Genomic DNA, 22,339 nt, shown 5'->3' with positions numbered 1-22,339 from the left:
TGTTTCTGTTTATTAAGTGGTTCTGATTATCCATGATTTATATTCTATTTGAGACATTAGGACAGATGTTTGTCAGAAAAAGTGTCTGTTTATTAAGTGGTTCTGTTTATCCATGTTTCTGTTTATTAAGTGGTTCTGATTATCCATGATTTATATTCTATTTGAGACATTAGGACAGATGTTTGCCAGAAACATTGTCTTGTTTATGAAGTGGTTCTGTTTATCCTTGATTTATATTCTATTTGAGACATTAGGACAGATGTTTGCCAGAAAAAGTGTCTATTAAGTGGTCCTGTTTATCCTTGATTTATATTCTATTTGAGACATTAGGACAGATGTTTGTCAGAAAAAGTGTCTGTTTATTAAGTGGTTCTGTTTATCCTTGCTTTATATTCTATTTGAGACATTAAGACGGATGTTTGCCAGAAAAAGTGTCTGTATATAAAAACACAACAAACAAAAAAAGCTAAGTTAGAGTGTATTGTGTATTGTCAATTAGTTTTGTTTTCACACAATTAATTCTGAAGAACAGCCTTGTAGTCTTTATGAGTATGGTATTTCTCAAAACACTCTGGCACACATAATGCGATGTCACAGGTAGGGCAGTAGAAGGACGTCTGTCTACGCTTGGCTCCATCTCGTTGATCTTTCCCAGGATTACAAGCTTTGCAATCACGAACTGGTCTTTTCCTTTTAGCACCAGCCTTACAGGGTATGTATGCAGGGAAATGTCTGCCAGAAAACCTATTTAGTGGCTCACATCGTCTCCCAGCTTGACGACTGGGACGAGGAGCTTGTGGGGGGGGGATCAATAAGGGCTCGGACAATACTTGTCCTGAAATTTATATGGGTTTACCGCCTGGAAGGGTTACCGTACTTCTTATGCAGAATAGCATTTACAAGAAGAAGGTTCAACAGATGAAAAAATAATGTTTTCCACCATTTCACAGACTTTCTTAGAACCTCATAATATTGTGCAATTTGATCTGTAAGATCAACACCACCAATAATTTACAATAGTCAGAAATCACGGTGGGTTTCCTAACGACATCCCTGTTTCTGTTCAGGTGTTCTTGCACATACATTGTGGCTCTGTGAAATGTAGAAATAACATGAACATCCCTTTTGTCATGATATTTCACAGCCAAAAGGTTACCCCGACGTCTGAAAATTACTTCACCAGGTTTTAGGTTTTTCACAACACCAAACACTCGGGGCATACCTTTTCGGTTGATCCGAACTGTTCCTGCAGCGTAAGTCTGCAACAGTTCTAATTCTTCGAACAGTTCAGGACTATTATTATAATTGTCCATATAAACTTTGTGGCCTTTTTGTAAAAGTCCACAACTAGAAAGAAGACCTACTACCACCTTAGTTGTAGTTGATAGCTCCTCAGGGTCCAGGTCTAAAGCCTCAACATACGAGGTACATCCCTCAGACCCATCATAGACATCAAACCCAACACAGTAGCCACTCCTGGCTTCACTGATTTGGTATACCTTGATACCAAATTTGTTAGGTTTCATAGGATTATACACACGAACCCTAACTCTCCCTTTGAAGGGACAGGTGCCTTCATCAAAACTAAGCTCTTCCTCAGGTTCATATACCTGAAATGAAGATTTCACCATGCTGATGAAAGGCCTGACTTTGTACAATCTGTCTGTACCCTGATCCTCATCATTATCTACAAGATGTAGATTAGATAATATCAACTGAAATCTGTCTTTGGACATCGTTTCACCAAATAATGGTGTCTTCAGTATAACATCTGTTGATCAGTAGGAGTCTATATCAGGCTTCCTAGTGATCCCCATGGTTATGACTAAGCTAATAAATAGCTTCATCTCATCTACAGACGTCGACCCAATGCTGTAAACGGGCCTTCAGCTATCTTTGCCCTGGCATATTTATTAGTTTGAGTTGCAAGAGTGGTCCACATATCATCTTCAAACAACAAATTGAAGAAATCAAGTGGCTGTGGGTCCTGGGGGATATTTCCAGTTATCCCAGATGTCCCAGTAAATGGGGCTATAACTGGGTCTGTATCCTCCCTCCCCCACCCAATCTTGGCATCCTCGAGAAGGTCACGATCTTTATTAGATTGAGCCATCTCAACCTGGCGATCTTCAATCAGGTTTCCATTTACAACATCTAAAGGATCAAACCCTTCAAATTCATCCATATCACTATCTGAGTTTAATAGATTCATGATATAATCACCAGTCTCACGATCGGAAGAATCCGACATGTCCGACTCCGACATTTTTGTTTACTTGGAGATTATGCTGACTCACCACCAGCTGTTATAAATTATCTTGAAATTTTTACATACAACCCCCCATGAAAAACAAACGCAAAGAAGACCTAGATAGAGTATTTATTAGATGTGAATAAATCCAGATGTGTTCCCGGTATCATTTACCGGCAAAAGGTGGTACATTCTAGAGGTTACACAAACATGACATTTGCCGTGATTAGCAGCCCTGGCCAGTTTACTGTGAACGGCATATGCCGTGATAAGCGTGGTAAGGGTTAATTCATGTTTTGGGTGTACATTTTGATGACATCAGTGCAGGGAACATCCTATACACTTCAATCCTTTTGCGTCGGGTATGAATGTGTGGAGGGGTAACCACAAGAGTTGCCGACAATGCAGATACTGTCGCCTGGTTATAGTCTAAAACGGAAAGGTCACCAATCAGTGTCATTTACATTGTGATAATTACCAACAAGCCAATTACAGAAAAAGTTACCAAGACACAGTCCTGAATCTCCCAAGTTCATCAAGTATCGGACCACTTTGAGGAGGGGACGCTTGACAAAATGTAGACAGATTTAGAGAACTTCTACAATAAAAAACACATGTGGCCCTGTCGGTTTGTGAAAATGTTGCGAAACAAATTGTTGGCTCTCTGACAGATCAGTCAACATACACATTATTACAACGTAGATAGGCAGTGGCGCACAATAAAAAAAAATGGCAATTGTATTCATAGAAACCTGCACCAGGAAAGCGGGATGCTATATCGATAATATCCCTCGCGTACATATCTAATGCAACTCTTCTGTTGGGGAATATATCGCACATCTCGTCCAAGGATAAGCAAGTTATTCAGCCTTTCTATCCTATACACTAAAGGTAAATTATATAGTGACAATTTTATAGGTACATGTATAAAAAAGTAGAATTTGAAAAAAATCTTCAAACTCCATTTAGGCAACCTAAAAAGTGCGAAAACAGGAATAAGTGACAAATGAATGCCATAACCACCTTTTGGTGAGTTCTGATGGACAGATGGGTAGAATAGGGGTAAAACAGTATATCTGCGAGTAAGTCGTAAGGGGGGAATAAAAGTCGACATCATGAATGTGGCTTTCATTCATGCAAAAGCAAAAACTGGCTTATGGTTGCAATATGCTTCCGAAGCAGGGTGCTGGTAAGGTTTTCAGCCACTGACAGTTTTGCTTCCCTACAAAAATGTCTGATGCTGACTACTTCTGATGGAATATTTAAAAGACAAAAATCAGGCTATGCCATGGCATATATCGCACAATATTCACCAACAATGCCACTATGATAAGTATACCCTTCACAACAAAGTGGGGGCGGGATTGTACTGGATTCAATTTAAATTTCCATTTGCTTTGTGATAGTCTATAGTACTCCCTATGGACTCTCATATGGTTAAGCATAGAAGCCAATTGTTTCCAGATTGTTGTTGAACAAATGAGATGTGGGTCTTGGCAGCCACATTTCTGACTAAGATTGCAAAGTACATTTGCACTTCTAACTGGAAGTTTTGAATCGGTCTTTACTAAAAGGTATTGAGAGGCAAATGTTCATCTAGAGAGCATCTTGTCAATGTTTCTTCTCATTGGTGTCAAAAAGTATTGGTACCTTAAAACCTTTTTTATCCCCCGCGAAACGCGTTTGCGGGGGATATTAAATTGGGCCCTGTCCGTCCGTCCGTCCGTCCGTCCGTCCGAGATTCTTTTCTGGGCTATAACTCCATAACCGTTCAAAGCAGCTCCTTGAAACTTTCTGTATATATCAGACTAGTGCCCTATGAACGATGACGCTGCCTAAACTGCTGTGGCTGGTATCGTGGGGGGGCTAAACCCCTCTAGCTTATTGACCATTGGTCAGCCGAGTCACATGATACGTGAGGATGTTGGAGTTGAATAGAACTACTTATATACATACCTCGGGTATGTGTAAGAAGCCGGTATCAAAACCTGTACGCAAACCATTGATCAATTCTGACACAAACTGCTTATCAGGATGAAATCATGGTGTAATGTCTCTATATTTATCGGGGTGGTCGCGACAAGGTTGATAATTTTTTCCTGGTTTGTGGCCCACTCCTCCCTAAAGGGCAGTTGTTCTTGGAGTGGTCACTACTTTTGCATGAAATACACACATGAAGTTTTGTACACACTAAAGCATTACAACCTCTGTCACCATTAAAGTTGTTACATATCTCCTTGTTTCCTTGAAACACTCTGGGGCGGCCGTGCGTGTCAACTGACCCATTCTGGTCCTTGTTAAATGGTTTCGTAGGTGCGTTGTACGCAAAAGAACTGTTTTTGTGAGGAGGGGGAGATGATGGGCAAAAAGTAGAAAGGTGCAGGGAACTTCCACAGTAAATGCACACGTGTGCCTGTCTGTTTGTAAAAATGTTACTAAAAAGGTTGTTGTCTCTGACTGACCAGTCTACACACACGTTGTATCTCAAAAGAGCAGCTGCCCTCATGGAGAACTGGCAATGGTACTCGTAAAAACCGTGGCCAGGAAATCGAGAAGCCATATCTATGATATCTCTCTCGTAAAGATCGAGTTCAACACGGCGATGTGGAAAAGTTCCGCACATGACCTGTTTGAAAGTACCAAAGGCTTGAATAAATTCCCCGAGACTAAGAACCCTGTTCAAACGATGGTCGGGCTTACTCTCAGGGGTATTATTGTCTCCCAAACCACGAAAGTATAGGATGAGAAGGGCCGCTAAATTAATGTCCCTACCTCTAACAATGTTTGTCCTGAGCTGTGGAGACACCGTCTCTACGAACGGCAGGGTATGAGCCGCGTATCAGAAAGTGGTCCTCGTGGCACTAATACAGTTCGTTGCTGGTTGCTCGACACTCCCTGCTGCCGCTGCTGGGATCACAAGAGTCCCAGATACAACCGAATTGAACCGAGTGTACGCTGATGCTAGCGTGAAATCTGTATCTTCGGGACTGTTTATGTTGTTGACGACTTCAGGAGATGAGACACTTCGGCCAGCAGAAAGTTGTGAGTTAGTTCCCTGAATTGATCTTTCTATGTTATCAATTTGTTGGCCAACACAGACACAGAACTTGCCAACGAAGATAACACCTCCGCTATACTGTCCGGCATTGCATGGGGGCCGCCATCTTGTACATCCTGCAAAGAATCATGGGATCGCGCACCTAATTCTACTGGTGGGTGACGTGTACGTGACCTACATTGAGTAGAAATATTCTCCGGTTGAGTTGGTTCTGTCGCATTTGGAACATCGTCATTATTGTTAAGGAGTCGAACTAAAGCCAAGCGGCGAATGTTACTAGGAAAAGAAATGCCCCGATTTCCGCACGCTGCTTTTAGCCGAGCCATTGTCCAATTCTCCAAAATTTCTGGGTCGTAGGATGCAGGTCTACTTTGGCCCCTGATCCTTTTCTTAGGCGCCATGTTGGTTTATGTATGAGCGAGAGTTGTAGAACTTCAGCACGAATAACTTCCAAGTTCACTTTGCCAAATTTAGGCCTAAGTCACGCACACAAATTAGTTCACATTCATACTGTACATAAAACACGATGAGAACAATTTATTCCTGTTGCAGAAAAGAAAGGAATCCCTTTAGAGTTGTAGGTCCGATGACGACATGTAACAAAGGAATGTCCTTGACAAAACGATGAAAAACCGTAAACAAACGCACATGTACAAAACACGTGGAAGCACCGATGTAGCAGACGATTCCGAGTAAATTCAATTACACTTTTTGAATAAAAAATGTCACGATAAAGATGGATTACAAACTAGATTGAAGAGATGAACAAATCACTGCTGCTATGAATGATGACGCTGCCTAGACTGCTGTGGCTGGTATCGTGGGGGGGCTAAACCCCTCTAGCTTATTGACCATTGGTCAGCCGAGTCACGTGATACGTGAGGATGTTGGGAGTTGAATAGAACTACTTTATAATATACATACACGCAGGGGAAGGGTAAAGTGTTATATACATACACGTATGGGAAGGGTAAAGTGTTGTGTATAAACAAATATTTAGTAAACCAAATATACATTAATAAGCTTGAAATTTGTTTAAGGGTGAGGTTAAGGATTTACAGATGGACATGTATGTATAAGGGCAATAACTTTTGATAAATTATTCTAATAATTTTTTCAAGTAGGAAAACACAATATTATATCGTGTATGTTGGAGATCCAGACAAAAACAATATACTATTCTAAATAAAAAGGGCATTAACATTTGTAAAAATTGTCGAATCAAAATTCCTCTTGAGGAAACACAACAAAAAAATGTAAATAATAAAAAAAAGAAATGCATAAATGCATACTGAAGTATGGTATATGCATAATGTTGCTTGCTTAAACTGGTCAAATCCAAGTAAGTGTGAATTCGAAAAATAAAATGTCTGATTCTCTTCATTCCTTTTCTGCTTTATGCGAATCATTGCCCTCAATTCGGACCACAATGCAATATTGGTAAGCTTTCCCTCATTTCGGAATGTACTGCATAATCTGTTGGAAGAAAGAGAAAATTTTAGAATATTTTTTATATCAAAAATTAGAATAATTGTGAAGATTTGTTTAATATAAAAATGTAGATAATTTTCCTTATATATGCACCTCATCATTTAACTGTCATTAGCTCACCTGCCCCAAGGGCAAGTGAGCTTATGCCGTGGCGCGGCGTCCGTCTTCCGTCCCGCCGTCCGGCCGTCTGTCCGGCGTCAACTTTTCCATTCAAGCAACTTCTTCTCAATAACCAAAAGGCCCAGAGACCTAATATTGGGCCTGTAGCAATATGCTCAGGAATAATGTCTACATGAAGGATGCATTCGGAAGGTAACCCAAATTCAGAAATTGGGAGATGGTACCCACCTGCATAAGTTGTTGTTCGACTCGAGCTCCCTGTCTGCGTTGTTCTGGCTGTCATTGCGGCGTATGCAGCTTCCAGATTGTTGGGTGTTGTTGTGGGAGTCAGGAAGGAGCAGGTCGTTGTGAAATTAAAGTTATCATTGTCTGTTGCATGGACTGCACGGTCTGTTGTAGAGTCTGTACAGTCGACAACATGCCCTGCATTACAGACGTGGGGGCCACTTTATTGACTGTGTAGATCCTGTGTCTCCACGGCTGAATGTAGTCCTCTCGATTCCTGAGCAGATTCAGTCTGTAAAACCGAATTTGCCGAATTATACGTGATGGAGACGTCGTAATAAGTCTGGAATACTTCTGTGTTTAGGCATCCCTTACTGCCGTGGCACTGCGACGAGAAGATGGTGCAGATTCCCTGGTCTAGTGGTTTTCAAGCTTGATGAAAAAGAAACATCCTGGTGACAGTTATAGTTAATAATGTCCCTCATTTTTTGTATTTCGACAACCTGTTGTTGCACCTTGATTTGATTTTGTAACAACATGTGGGAGAAATCCAGCCCGTAAGTAAACACAGGTCCAGAATCTGGCGGAGTCTCGCGAGATGATGAAAACAAACACAACACACGTATATGTACCTATATAAGTGACAAACAAAACAAAGCAAAACAAAAACATTGGTAAGCCACGTCACATGATCAATGGGCGCAAGGTTAGAAATAGATATATTTAAATACATAAAAACAGCGAAAGGGTTTTTAATGTTGTTATTCATTGCGTTATTCATAATGATTACAACCATGGTTAACAATAAAAGAACAAGCCATTTTTAGAGCATTGTTTGCACGTTTGTCTTTTCCCAGCAGCCCAGTGTACCCCGGTTTTGTCTCTCTGGTACCACTTCTCTCTTCCTTTTCCCCTGGTATGTCCCAAGAAGTTGATGAGACAGCTTCTGTCTGAAGGCTAGTTGGCTTTTGGACTTTTGTCTACTTGTGCACGTCTGAAGATGACGATTCGGAGATTCCTTCATAAAGATGAAACTTGAGCAAATCGTGATATCAACTATGAACCACATAAGATATTTCCACCACTTGGTACATTTTCTGTTGATACAGTTGGTGGATCTCAGTTGATCTGCTCTGTCTACACCATTCATATTTTGAGTGTACGTCCTGATGGCATTTATCATTTATGTTCAATTCAAGCATGATGTATGCAAGACACATTTGACAGGTCAGAAATACGATAAAAAAACCCATATTGGAACAAAAAACAACATACTCAAAAATTCACGAGGAAATCACTCCAAAAAGTTGTATTATATAATCCAAACAATTGAAAAGCCGTTAGAGAAACGGAACTACAAAACATGATAAGTCTCCTAAAGATCCATTGAAAAGGGTATGAGAAGAAAAGTCGACAAAAATGAAAGAAGAAAGTATTAAATGATCTGCAGACAGACCAAGGCACTGTAAACTAGTTTTTGTCAACTTTCTATTATTCACTGAAGTTTTACTTGATAGCCTTTCCATTTTCGGTCCGGTGAGCTTATGCAGATGATCTGTTTTATCATTGTTTGTACTTTTATATTCTACATATTTGTTCGTATTTTCAACAATTTTTGTTATGATATCCGGCTTAAACAAAAGATCAAAGTAATCTTTAGCCGTCGCTGTATCTTTGTCAAAATTTTGTGGCAAAACGGGCCTGTCGATTGTGTAAACGGCCGCACAATAACATCATGCAAATCACTGTACCACTCATCGTCGTTGAAGATAGTCGGCTCATCACTGTCCGATTCTCCGCCTGATTCCTCGTCTGAACTGTATTGATTTGGAATTTCGACGTCTGATTCCCTATCATCATCTTCAGAATCATTATCACCCGAAAATCCTTCGAATTCATCGATGTCCGAGTTAAATACATCGTCCAGAATACTCTGCGTCGCCATTTTCTTTCACATTCCGTTTACTTTCGTTTTCGTTAGAAAATAAGACTAACAGCACGTTTCAGTGACGTGTCAGCGTTCTAATTTTATTGACCAATCAGCATGCAACACGTCTCACACAGTTTTGACAGTGACGCAATTTTGGGGCCCCAGCAACACACTCTTAAAATAGCATGTTGCTCTGAGATGCTTCTGAGGAAATCCCGACATGGCGTTCGCGAGCGCTTCTGAGGAAACGAAGCTATGGAGTCGGACGGCGCTTACGCGGAAATAAAGATAGGGCGTCAGATGGCGCTTACGCGTGGTAAAGAGTTAAAGCAGTTGGGATCCCCACACCATAACCGTATATAGCATTGTTTGAGATTGACAAATAAAACGAATTGAACATGAACATTATTTTGACATTTGGTCTAATCCAACCAGGTGAGCGATACAGGCCCCATGGGCCTCTTATTACAAGATTGTCAAACTTCTTTTTGAAAGTCTCCCTGCTGATGGAGCATTTCGCAAGCAGGACCTGCTCCACCAATTTCAGTTTTGCTTTTACGACAGCAGTTGGAAGTCCTTTACCGTTGGCGCGAACTGTCCCACACACGTAGGTTTTATTTATTTTGAAGGAGCTCTTCGAACAGTGGTACAGTTGTGAAATAATTATCACAATATACGTGGTGGCTCTGACCCCATATATTCCCTCACCATTTGCTCTCCTAAACCCTTTTCAGCTACATTGCTTTCTCATCCAGTGTAAACTTGGAAATCATTGACAAAGCCAATATTTGGATCCGCCTGCATCCATACTTTGATTCCTCGTTTCGTCGGCTTCAGAGGGATGTATTGTTGGAAGCCGAGATGTTCCATGTATGCAATCATAGCCTCACCTATAGATGTTTCCTTGTGAGGACGATACTGAGATTTCAGTTTCTCTCTTACACTTTCCAAAATCGGTCTTACACATGCAAGTCATGACCAGGCTGTCCTTTGGGTGGGTTTTGTGAAGAATCACAGACATGGAAATACTGGTGGAGTTGCCTCTTGTAATTCGCTCATTCATGCCGATTGGTCTGTAAAAAGTATCTTTAGTGAAGTACATGTCCTGATTTGAAGCCACAACAATTCCCAGAATGATATGAAAAGTGATGTGTGATCGCATTTCTGCTGAGTTGGTTTCATACCATTTCTTGTCGTAGCCATTTTAAGCTCACCTGGACCGAAGGTCTGGTGAGGTTATGTCATGGCGCAGCAACCGTCGTTCGTCGTCCGTCAACATTTGCTTCAAATCGCTACTAGTCAAAAAGTTCTTGACCAAATTTGGCCAGAAACATCCTTGGCAGAAGGGGAACAGATTTTGCATAAATGGTGACTCTGACCTCCGAGGGTTTTGATCGCGATTATTGGGTATTTTTGACAAAAATCATAGCAAATTCGTCGTTTGACAGTAGGGCAGCCGGATAATATTGAGCATCAATCAAACACGGCAAGTTATGAGATTAACAAATTACTGATATGTATAAAAGAAATAGCGTAGAATTCCGTGGGTATCATCATATTTCCGATAGTATGTTAAAATGCCATGTATCACTATAAAACATACCCCAGCCATGTCCTTACGCCCTTCGGGTAGATACTCCCCATCGGATTTGTATATACTCCCCGTCGGATTTGTAACTTCCGGTATCACCCGGTGATGTATATCAACATGTTTCTACACTAAAACTCTGTTCAGTGCGGAAAGACAAAATCTGTATTTAACAAAATTTTGCTTGGATACATATCTTTATAATTTACTGGGACAGGCTATTGCCAGGGTAGCATTATTAACAAGATTTACAAGATTGAAAAAAAAAAAAAAATTAAGTTTCAATATAATTTTATTTCCATCTGCACATATCACTTGCAATTATAAAATTTACCTGGCACTAAACAAGTTGAGAAAGAAAATATAAAACTGTCTCAACACAGCTGTATAATCCAACTCCGAACTTTTCTACTGCTATACTTGAAACATTCTGACAAACCTAAATAGAAACTTGAATCAATCAGAGAGCAGGAGAACTCTTTGATGATGAAAAATAAAAAAAATCTTAAAGGTCTACACTTGCATAATAGCAGCATGCATTTTCTCATCTCAAAAAAAAAATTTAAAAAAAAAATTAAAATTTGTCTAGTTATTAGGAGATCTCCTTACAACAAAGGTAAGTGCAAAATTACAAGGTAATAAAATAAGAATTTGCAGTATTCTTGCATACAAATGTATAAGCAACCTAAAACTAATATTTGTTGTAGAAGATAAATTATGAATAAGCCAATAATACTTTTGTCTTCAATAACTGAAAATAATGTCTTCTTACAAGCAAATAGCGATGTTGATAAAATTGAACAAACGGAATGTATACTACTGAACTAATTAAAATCACAGCAATCTATTTGATCACTGTCAGCAATTTATTTGATTTTAGTTGATAGGCATGGTTGTGTCAAATTATTTAATCACTTCCTTTTGGCAAAGGAGGATTGGGTGGTGGGTCATCAAGTGGAAGTGGAGGGGAAACAGTACTGCTTCCTGTACATGAGGGTTGTCCCTCTCCCTGTAGTCCTACTGCTGTGGGCCACTGATTTCCATATTCCCCACACTGAGGGAAAGACATAGTTTGTGGGCTGGCATGTCCCTGCCAATAGTACATGTAAGGATTTGTTCCAACACTAGCATTGTTTCCATAATGATAAGATTGTTGCATAGGTATGTGATGCGCAAGTCCCCAGTTAGGCGACATCTGCATGTATGGACTGACACATTGCTGTGATGACCCCTGTGAAAGATAGCAGAACAATTCTAGAAATGTTCTGGAACAAGTGTTCTAGAACTGTTACAGATATGTTCTGGAACAGTTCTAGAATGTTAAATGAGACAAAATATTTTGGAACAGTTCTAGAACAGAAATTTAGAACAATTCCAGAACAGTTCTTGAACAAATGTTCTGATCTAGTTCTGGAACTATTCTAGAACAAACGTTTTGAAACTACTCTGGAACAGTTCTAGAACAGATTTTCTGGAACAATTCCAGAAATGTTCTAGAACAATTCCAGAAATATTCTAAAACGGTTCCAAAACTGCTCTAGTTCAGTTTCAGAACATTAATGGCTCTGAAGTCATTCTAGAAAAGTTATTCTGGATACACCACCAAGAAATACTGCCTCTTACAACTTACCTCCATCAATGAAAAGAACCATGGTTTAAAAGAACAAACCCGTCTTGCATATGCATGGATCAACTCTGGTAAATGCCTTAAAACAAACTAATCAAATATATATAGAAATAAATCATATATTTAACAAAACAAATTGTTAAAATTTTCAACAAATATTTAATTAAATTTAAGACTTCTTTCAATGTCTTTTTAAATTTCAGAAAGTCTCATATTCAATATGAAAAGCATGTATGATATGTTGAAGTATAACGATACACTCATTAGTTCTCACGGACCTCACTTTGAACCTTTCACAGTTCTCCTCTGCATTTTTAAAATATTGTCAAACTTTTTCCCGAATGTTGCCAGGGTCATGTCCGAGAACTTTGATAAAAAGGCTCTCTCAAGCAACCTTAATTTTGTACTGCAAAATTTTGTTTTTGGATTTTCCTCAGTGTGTGTCGTTTTCTTCCCTGTCCGGGTGCAGGTAACCAAGTCTTTTTTGGAAAAAATGGTCAACGCCATTAATTTGAGACATGCCGTCTCATTGCCACTGGCACCAGAGAGATGACTTACTGTCGCCAATAACCTAGTGACAGTTTGGTCATCATTGATCACCTCATTCTCCTGTACTGAAGGACCCTGCTGAGGTGGAATAGCAGCACTGGTGGTCTTTTCCTCCTGCAGGGCAACAACTTTCTTTTTGAGGGATTTGATTGTGTTTTTGAGCTCTTGGATTCCAGGTCACTCATCCTTCTCTCAAGTTTTCTCTTCCTGCAACGAAATATGATAAAAGATCATAAAATTGGCATATTTAAAAATAAAGAAGAAAAGTTTCTGACAGCACACTGTCTCCTCAATTATCATTATGGAGATCAATAGCATTAGATCTAGACCTGGTGTTCCTTATTTTATTAATGCCAATGACAAATTCTGACGGAGATGCTGCAAATACCAGATATGTAGTGAGGATGCCCAACGGATATGGACATGCTTTATTTAAGTGACTCAAGCAAAATGCAACTTATTGCAAGATAAGAAAAAGGATGCAATAATTATTGTAAGAAAGATAAAAAGGGATACACAATAAGTGACTGTACTATACATGTATATACAATTAATATAGCTATGCAGAACTGAATAACAATTTCTTTCACTTGATTAACTGGTTCACTATGTACTTGTAAAATTATTAAATGACTTTACAAATTAAAATGTTAATGTTAAAAAATAACCATAAACGTGAATTTATTCTTGAACATTTGAGATTGATAAAATTAGTTTTTAACACATTTTTACCTTGTAATTTATTCAATGTACTGTTGGATGTTGTGAAAATATCTTCCACAAAAAATGTAAAAAAAAAAATTAAAACAGATCAAGAACTATTCAAGAACTATTCAAGAACATATGTAGAACTTGTTACATTCTGAAACCGTTCTGAAACTGTTCCGCAAAAGTTTATGTGAACAGTTCTAGAACAGATATAGAACTTGTGATATTCTGAAACTGTTCTCCGAAACTTTATGTGAACAGTTCTAGAACAGATGTAGAACATTTGAAGTTCTGAATCAGATCTAGAACTGTTCCAGAACATATCTAGAACATATTAATGTTCTAAAACTGTTCCAGAACTGTTCTACAAGTAAGTTCTAGAACAGATCTAGAACAAATGTTCTAGAACTTGAGGTTTGGAACAGTTCGAGAACAGTTCTAGAACTGTAAGAAATGTTCCAGAAATGTTCCAGAACTGTTCTAAAGTCTAGAACAAAATTTGAATGGCAAGACAGGGTGAGGGATGTCAGCATCATCCGCATCCTCTAGGGCCTGGAACCAGATGTCCTTAACACAGTCCAAAGGAATGAGTGGCAACACAGCAGCTCTGCAGACAAGGATTGGTGACTTGTCTTTGTTGTTACAGTTCAGTGCCTGAAGTCTGGTTGACTGGACCTTTCTCTATATATACACTGGGACACTAAACGCTCACCAAATTAATGTAATAACACCTTAATTAGTAACGTTATCTTCCCCAGTGTTATTATATTGTATGTGATGTCATAATGTGGTAACCAAGATGTTAAATAGATAAATGAATTATGAATTGCCTGAAGATGGCTGTTAGGCCTGAAAACTTAATCAAAACACAACAGTTGTCGTGTTGAATTTATATTTTTCATCTATTTAATCGATGCACAAAGTAAATACAAGATTTATACTACAGAGCAACATGCTTATTTGCATAGCCCTTTTTCCATGACAAAATATGCAAATAACCGGAGTATTTGTATAGAGGGAGTTGGATTTTGGCCCCTCTGTTGATGTAGCCAACTGGCTCTACATGTAGATCATCAGATAAGTACTCAAAATGGGCGCTATATGATTGTTTACGTTATTTTAAAATTATGTATTTATTAAAAAAAAACCCATTATTTAATATAAAATAAAATAGTTATACAAATGAAAATATTTGCATACACTTCATTGTTTATGACTTGTCACTCTGGCTCCAATATTAGTCATACAGACGTGGGTTAGCACTAGGATGTACAATGTCATTGTTCCAATTAACATTTATTGTTGTCTCGAGATGCGTTGTCTACCTGCTATAAATATATTAGTTGTTTGATCATAGTTGATGAACTTCTGAAGCAATAGACTGTCTTAAATGTCCGTGACATGTGTATTGTTATTTGGGTTTGTTTAGGAAAATTGCCCACACGCAAAGAGTAGTCGTTCATTACACATATGCCCCCACAATGCAATGTGCTTGGTAAACAATCATAGCGATCAGGGCAGTTTTCAGGTACTGACTGTAGGCTGGTGATTTTTCTCTGGGTACTCCGGTTTTCCTCCACTTCAAAAACCTGGCACATCCTGAAATGACCCTGGCTGTTAATGATGTTTGCCTCATAAGTGTCGAGTTCTATCCGTCTTTCTGGAAGTTTGGCACACATAATTTGTTTATGCTTGCTGAAAGCTGGTATAGATTCTGCAATGGTCAAAGTTTTGTTTAATCTCTGATCCTCATTATCCGTCATGTAAATAAATATCCCCTTACATATTTGATCCTCGGACCTCTCGCTGTCAAATTTCGGTATCAGTAGAGAGGCAATGTTGACATAACGACCCTCAAGTATCTTATTCTGATCAGATACAATGTCTAAATGGGGAACATTTTCAGGAGATATACCGTGTATCTTATTCTGATCAGATAAAATGTCTTAAATGGGGAACATTTTCAGGAGATATACCGTGTTCTGTACACGTACCTTGATTATGGTGTGGTCCATGTGGTCCTGTGTTTATTCTCCTCTCTCATGGCCGCGTATGCCGTGGTCAAATTAAATTGGGAACTGCCTACGGTATTACTGATCTCATTTGATCTTCTCTCGTCCCGGAAACTCATGAGGTTGATAATGGTCTGTTGGAGACCCATTACCGTCTTTTGCATTGATTGCATCGATGACAACATGCTTTGTATGATGGCATTGTTTGATGTCCCGTTGTTTGGCATGGGGGGCCGCCATATTGTCTGGAGAGACTTTCTGTTCTTTTCTCATTTTGGCGATAGTTTGCTGGATTATTCCAATTCCAAGGGTTACCCCTTTATGTATCACTTCTCTCTCTAGACCGCAGCTATGATCATGAAAGCTTTATATATCTTCCAATTGTCAGACACATAAAGCATTTGTAAAATTGGTAATGTTTTAGGAAAATAAATGCACTTAAAAACACATCTCTTACAACGAATCAAAATTTAAATACAACTAACTCATGAACAACAGTTTACCTGTTTATTAATATTCTTGTAATCGAACTGGAACACTTTTCAACAAATGAACATGTCAACTATAACAACATTTGGCATATCAGGGGCTACTCACTCTACACAATAACATACTAAAATACAAACTTAGAGAAGATGCTTGACTCTATTGAATCGCAGATAAACGACTTGACTCTAAGATTGAATGCCCGACTTAGAGAAGAAGCTTGACTCAACTGAAAGCAGAGAAACGACTTGACTCTAAGATTGAATGCCCGACTTAGAGAAGAAGCTTGACTCAACTGAAAGCAGAGAAGCAACTTGACTCTAAACCGAAAGGTCCTACTAGTGAAGAGCTTGACTCTACTTAGCCATAGAGAAGCGACTTGACCCTAGTAACCCTGTAGTGATGAGTGATAGACGCTACGGCCTAATTCTTAAGTGAATAAAAGGATTTTAAAGATTAACAAAGTATTGGGGGTAAAATTCCCCAGGAATTAAAGGCCGATCAGGTATTAAAGACCATTATATAAGAATGAGTAGCCCATGAGTAGCTGGGGATGGTGGGTGGGATTATAAAAAACAAGCGATGATCACCCGCCTGAATCAATACTGAATAGGGTGCTGACAATGCTCCTACCCCTCTAGGGGGTAATGCTGATTGGTCAATGACTACCCGTCTCATTAGCATAGAAAGTACTTGGTGATCCCGATACCAAACATTCATACAGATCTAAACAACTACACAACGTAAAAATATGTCAGTACATCTAATATAACTAGGCATTTCCGAACACCTAGCTCTGAAGTAAACTGAAAAAGATACAATAAAACATACATGTAAAACATGAATCTATATTAATTAAGCAATTATAAATGTTATGAAAACATAACATGGATCGAAGGTTGCAGTATCCATAGTTGTATACATACTGTAATTTAACAAATAATGCAAAATATCAACACATTCATAACATTTATATATCCGATCCCAAAAATTTTGTTTACAGACGGAATATGATTCTCACACTTGTTTCCTTCTTCTCTCGGATAACGATTGCCATTGTTCCAAATAGTGTTCAAATTTTTTCCGAATAATCCATCAATTCCTTTATTGCAGTAACTGAAATTGTCCATAAAACGTAATCCATACACTTCGATATAGTTGATTGATAGATAAATTGTAGAGAAGTTTCTTTTAAACCAGTAATTTAACAAATTTTCTGATGCAAAATAACTGCTACAAAGCCTGTATCGCTCAGCCAATCTGAGCTTCCCCATTCTCAGTGATTATAAAATCAACTTCAATATCCTAGTTTGAATGTATTGTCATAAATAATATGAACAAAGTGTTGATACCAATATGTCACTTTGTATGGTATTATAATTATTTGTTCATTTAAACCTGGCTTATTTTCATAAGCCTCGATTTATTGTTGACCCTTGGAAATCTTCATCTGGATCACGTTACAGATTCCATCTTCTGTATGTAACTTATTTACATAACTTTCAATATGCAGCTGTAGCTAGGCTGTAAATAGCCTTACTATGTCCACAAGTTGATTCTATTTCCAGAAGTGTTTGATAGGACAATTGATACTGATTCACAGAGATGCAAAATGTCCAATTCAAAATGGGGAAGTTGTTTTACATTGGCCATTGGGCACAGGAAAGGTACCAAACAAGCTTGCAGAAGGACTTGCAAGCTTGCGGATAGCTTAAATTTTAGAACCTGCCTCCTTGCAAGCTTCTTACTAACTTGCATATAGCTTGCAAAGAGTGAAATAAGCTTGCAACGAGTTGCTGCAAGCTTACTGCAAGCAAGTATTTTTGTTTGGGGCGCGACTCACATACTCAATAATTTTGCGAGTCAAGAATTTTTCAATCTCAGCATCTACAATTAGATGAATTTCTGTAAATAAATCAATTGGTTTTGATCTAGAAATTTGGTTGGGGATTATAGGTATCCCCAACAAACACCCACAAATACAAAATAAGATAAAATGTCTGGATCTGATGTAATGTTTGACCATTGGTTTATGAAAAATCTCAATTTCCAACCCCTAAAATTGGTTGATGTATTTCTTAACACTGAGTATCGTTAGAATTCAATCGCAACAAGCAACAGGATTAGAGGGTTCTTGGATATTTATTTGGTCTACCAGTTTCGCCCGAACATGTGGGCTTCTTCAGGACAATTTTTGTAAAATTATTACCCCTAAAGTACATAAAATGTGGGCCCTAAATCTATTGTTAATTGTGACGTCATTACAAAGGTGACTCACATATAATACAATCATGTGATTGGTAACGTTAATCCTGAACTGTTCAAACATGTACACAAGTGTTCCTTATATAGTAATATACCTGTCGTGAAATTCTCAAAAGTTGGACCCACTAATTATTTTGTATGAAACATTAACAAAGATCCTAATGGAATGAGTTAAAGTCTTAAAGTTCTAAACGTTAATAATTGTTTCATCTAGGCACACAGTTGAATTAGATTCCGATCTGTAGTTTAAAGCTTTGTAGTCCACATATTCTGCCTCCGACGGATTAGGTGACGAGGCAGTACTACATGAATCACTGTCTGATAAGTAGAGATCTGTTTTCAACATTTCTATAGTGGTGTCCACTACTTGCTCTAGTTGCGCCTTCGTCAAAGCTTCGAACGGCTGTTGATCTCCTGTTTTTTTTGCTTCCAACTTTGTTTTATCTTATGTAATTTCCGGCTCAATACCATTTCCCGGGTGCAGTGTTTTTGAGTGTCTTGTGTAACTCTCATTCTTCCGTACAATTTTTTTTACAGATTTTGCATTTGTACCAGGTTTTCACCTGTCCATGAGAGGTGCTGGCATGTCTTCTCAGTGATTTTAACGTAGAGTAAGTGTTTCCGCATCTAATGCGCGGAATGCGAAGTTTGGTCCTAGGTGCAGTTTTCTTCACTGGTAGATGTTTCTGTTTCGCTGGTGTTTTCTTAGTATTCGCCATTATGTAAGATTCTTAACAGAGTATTTACAGGTGTAAGAGCAATGTCTTCCTCTAAAAAATCTTGTCCTGTTTCCCTTTGTTGGTTGCTCAATTCATGTCTTAAAAACATTCACATTAATTGAATGTTCAATGTCCACTGTCAAATGTCTGTTAACTTGGGTTTTCGCTGTTTACCCCTTTTGTGAAAGTGTGTTTAGACTTGTCCATCATCCATTCATTCCAGGCAATACGGAGAGAGACTTTCATGGGCTTGTTGACTCCAAAATCAAGGGGTTGCAGGATACTAGTCATTCCTCCGGGTATGATAGCGAGCTGGCTGTTGTCATCAGAGAAGGTCTGTTTAATGTAGGGGCTTCTATGGCATCGGAATGAATCCAATACCAGGTTTTTTTTTCTGGTGAGAAGTGGGCCTCCTCCGTCACACAATTCAAAGTCACTCCTTCAAAGTCTGTTCTGTCATCCACCTTTTCTTTTGTACTCTGATGAACAACCCCTTTGGAAAGTTACCAGGTGGTGGATTTTCTCTTAAATATTATTTTATACACAACACAACAATTGATAGAAGGTACAAAAAAACTTATTGTTCTAAACCTTGCAACTTGTTCAGGCTTAAACAATAATGATTTTTTGGCATTCTCAGGGGCTGCTCTGTTATTACTACAATAAGATTTAAAACACAAATAAAACAACATCATTATTTACAACAAAATACTTGTTAAATGATAATAAGGATATATGGAAGATAATAACCTGATTATATAAGAAATTTAACTCTTAGCACGCTGAGAACCAAATTATCTCCCCTTATACTTGGTCACTAAGTAATTTTTAGTTTTTTTTTAGCATATTTTTTTTTTTAATTCATATAAATTTGATTAATTGATATATATCTGCTTCATAAATGGAGGAAATGCTGTTTATTATAAATAAAAACATTACATAACTTCAAATTTGAGTTTCATTTTTGTTTTTACACAAAAAATGACTTTGTTCACTGAAATTTCATATAACTGTTTTGAAATAATAAGCACACCAGTTTCTACAACTGTAGCTCCATTTATGCAGTTCTGGTGAACAAAGTACTTTGTCGTTTTGGAAGGTATGGTACCTCTGAAAGCAAGGGTACACACAAAGTGGTATGTCACAAACTACACAAATATTGAGTCTGATGGTATTTCTTCTTTGTCCTGTCTGTGCACACTTCACAGTCTGGACTTGACCGTCTTCCGCCAGGAGTTCATTTTGGGTTCAGGGTTGGAAAGTATCGATCAGTAAGGCATGGATCTCGTAAAGCATCCACAAGGCCATGTATGATATCCATACAAAGTTTCTCTGACCTTACACGTTTGTGTTGATGAGAGAACTTCCACACAACCTTGGCATTACCTACACATACCTCTAACAGGTTACAGAGGAGAAGTTTTTTCCACCACTTTATTGGGTGTATACAGTTCTTTCCACTTTGTTTTTAACAGTTTTGATATTTTGGATATCTTGTGAATTAAGGGTCATATTTCAAGGCCATGCTTGTGTCAACAGCCATCTTGAATGACGTCACCAGGTATTGGGAGCTAGGCATTTGAGTTTCGTATCCTGAATTTTGCAGGATTTTTTTTTTCAAATTCCGATCTTTTCTACAGCGGTTCAGCTCACCGGCCGCTGCACGGGAATGAAAACCGGCGGGCGGATTTAACTGCCGGCAGCGTTCTAAGAGTTAAACAAAGTCTGTATGGTTTACATTGATTACACTATCAATTTAAGTCATCTGGACTTTTTTTCATACTAGCAGGAAATGTCCTGGAAACTCTGAAATTAGGTATATAAATGTTCATCAATAATCAAAGCGGATTCAATGGTCATGGCAGTCAACTATTTTACGGTGCCATATAACATTGAAAAAACACCTGCATTATCAATACTTGTTTGAAAGGAATATTTTTTCCTGGTAACTCTGAAATTAGGTAAATAAATGTTCATCAATAATCAAAGCCGATTCAGGTAAATAAATGTTCATCAATAATCAAAGCCGATTCAAAGGTCATGGCAGTCAACTATTTTACGGTGTCATATAACATTCTGGAAAGTTTTTCTCTGGGCAGTCTTGCCTGCATGAGAGCACAATCCAGGGTAACTCCCAAGTATTCTAAGCATAGTGACGGCCCCACCGTCTTATGTAGAGCAATGTGAATACCTAAAGATTTGAATAAGCACATAAGTTTCTCCATTGTACTGGTGGCTTGGTGTAAGTTTGGTGGATCAACAGTTAAGAAATCCTCTAGCAGGTGAAGGATATTCGGTTTTAGCAGGTGAAGGATATTTGGTATGTTATATCGGTGAACTGCTATCCAACACACGGCTTGTGATAAACAGTAAAAAATCCTGGGACTCGATCTACTACCAAGCACAAGTCGAGTGTAGAAATAATACAACCCATCCCATTTGATACCATGGAAAGGCCACAGAGATGGGTGAATGGGTATAAGCTTAAAGGCGTCGGAGATATCTGTCTCACATAACCAGCTTCCTTTACCAAATCGCTTGATGATATTGATAGCGTCATCCAGTCACATATTCTAGTGAAAAATCATTTTTGTTGATTAGGTCATTTAAACTAGGGTTATCATCATTGTTGTGTGGAGAAGACAAATCAACGATTAAACGTCTTTTCCTTGAATATTTACTCTCTGCTATGCCAATAGGACTTATCCTGTAAGTGTCGAAAGGTCACTCGTGGTAGGGTCCTATCAGAAAACCTTTGTCGAGCTCTGACCCTATCAGTTCCTTCACAACATCAGACTGAGTCCTTGCAGACAGCAAATTGGCGCACTCAATGAAGTTTTTTGGGAGAGAAGTAATTCCGGTATGGAAACCCAACCTTAAACCAGTTAATAAGTAAGATACAAAGTCTCTGTCTGGATGTAACAATAGATCTCGTTCCAGCTCTAGAATGTTAATAGGTGTAGAAGCAACCGGCATACCACCTACTGCCTTCCCTGATGCTGTTTGTGGTAGGGGGTCGAGTTGTTTTTTTGTTGAAGAGTGTAGGGGACACACGTTTTGAATGGTCTTTCTTACATGCCAAACACACATGAAGATTATTACATATTGAAGTTATTACAAATCTCACTGCCTTTGTACAACACTTTGTGTCTTCCATAACTGTCTGCATTGGGAGATGATTTGTTTTGGGTATTTGTAGGTAGTTTCTTATCCAAGGTGTTAAGAGTCATCAGAGGGCAAAAACCAGCAGTGTGACTGGTACTCTCGCACTGTGAACATGCTCATGGGGGAGATTTGTGAAAATGTTGCA

At 38.4% G+C, this 22,339-nt stretch overlaps 1 protein-coding gene across 1 annotated transcript; it reads right to left on the bottom strand.

Annotated features, from left to right (window-relative positions):
* Positions 1–956: 956 nt before the first annotated feature.
* On the bottom strand, positions 957–1,736 carry LOC117328422 (piggyBac transposable element-derived protein 4-like). The gene has a single exon (XM_033885951.1). The coding sequence runs from the start codon at positions 1,734–1,736 to the stop codon at positions 957–959; it is 780 nt and encodes a 259-aa protein (XP_033741842.1).
* Positions 1,737–22,339: the final 20,603 nt, after the last annotated feature.

Source organism: Pecten maximus, chromosome 5 (assembly GCF_902652985.1).
Source record: "Pecten maximus chromosome 5, xPecMax1.1, whole genome shotgun sequence".
Taxonomy (NCBI): Eukaryota; Metazoa; Mollusca; class Bivalvia; order Pectinida; family Pectinidae; genus Pecten; species Pecten maximus.
Note: the sequence above shows the minus strand (reverse complement) of the source record. Positions and strands in the feature narration are given on the sequence as shown.

Bases quoted from the DNA above. Each gene is read 5' to 3' on its own strand.
- LOC117328422 (XM_033885951.1), bottom strand. From the start codon at position 1,736: ATGTCCAAAGACAGATTTCAGTTGATATTATCTAATCTACATCTTGTA.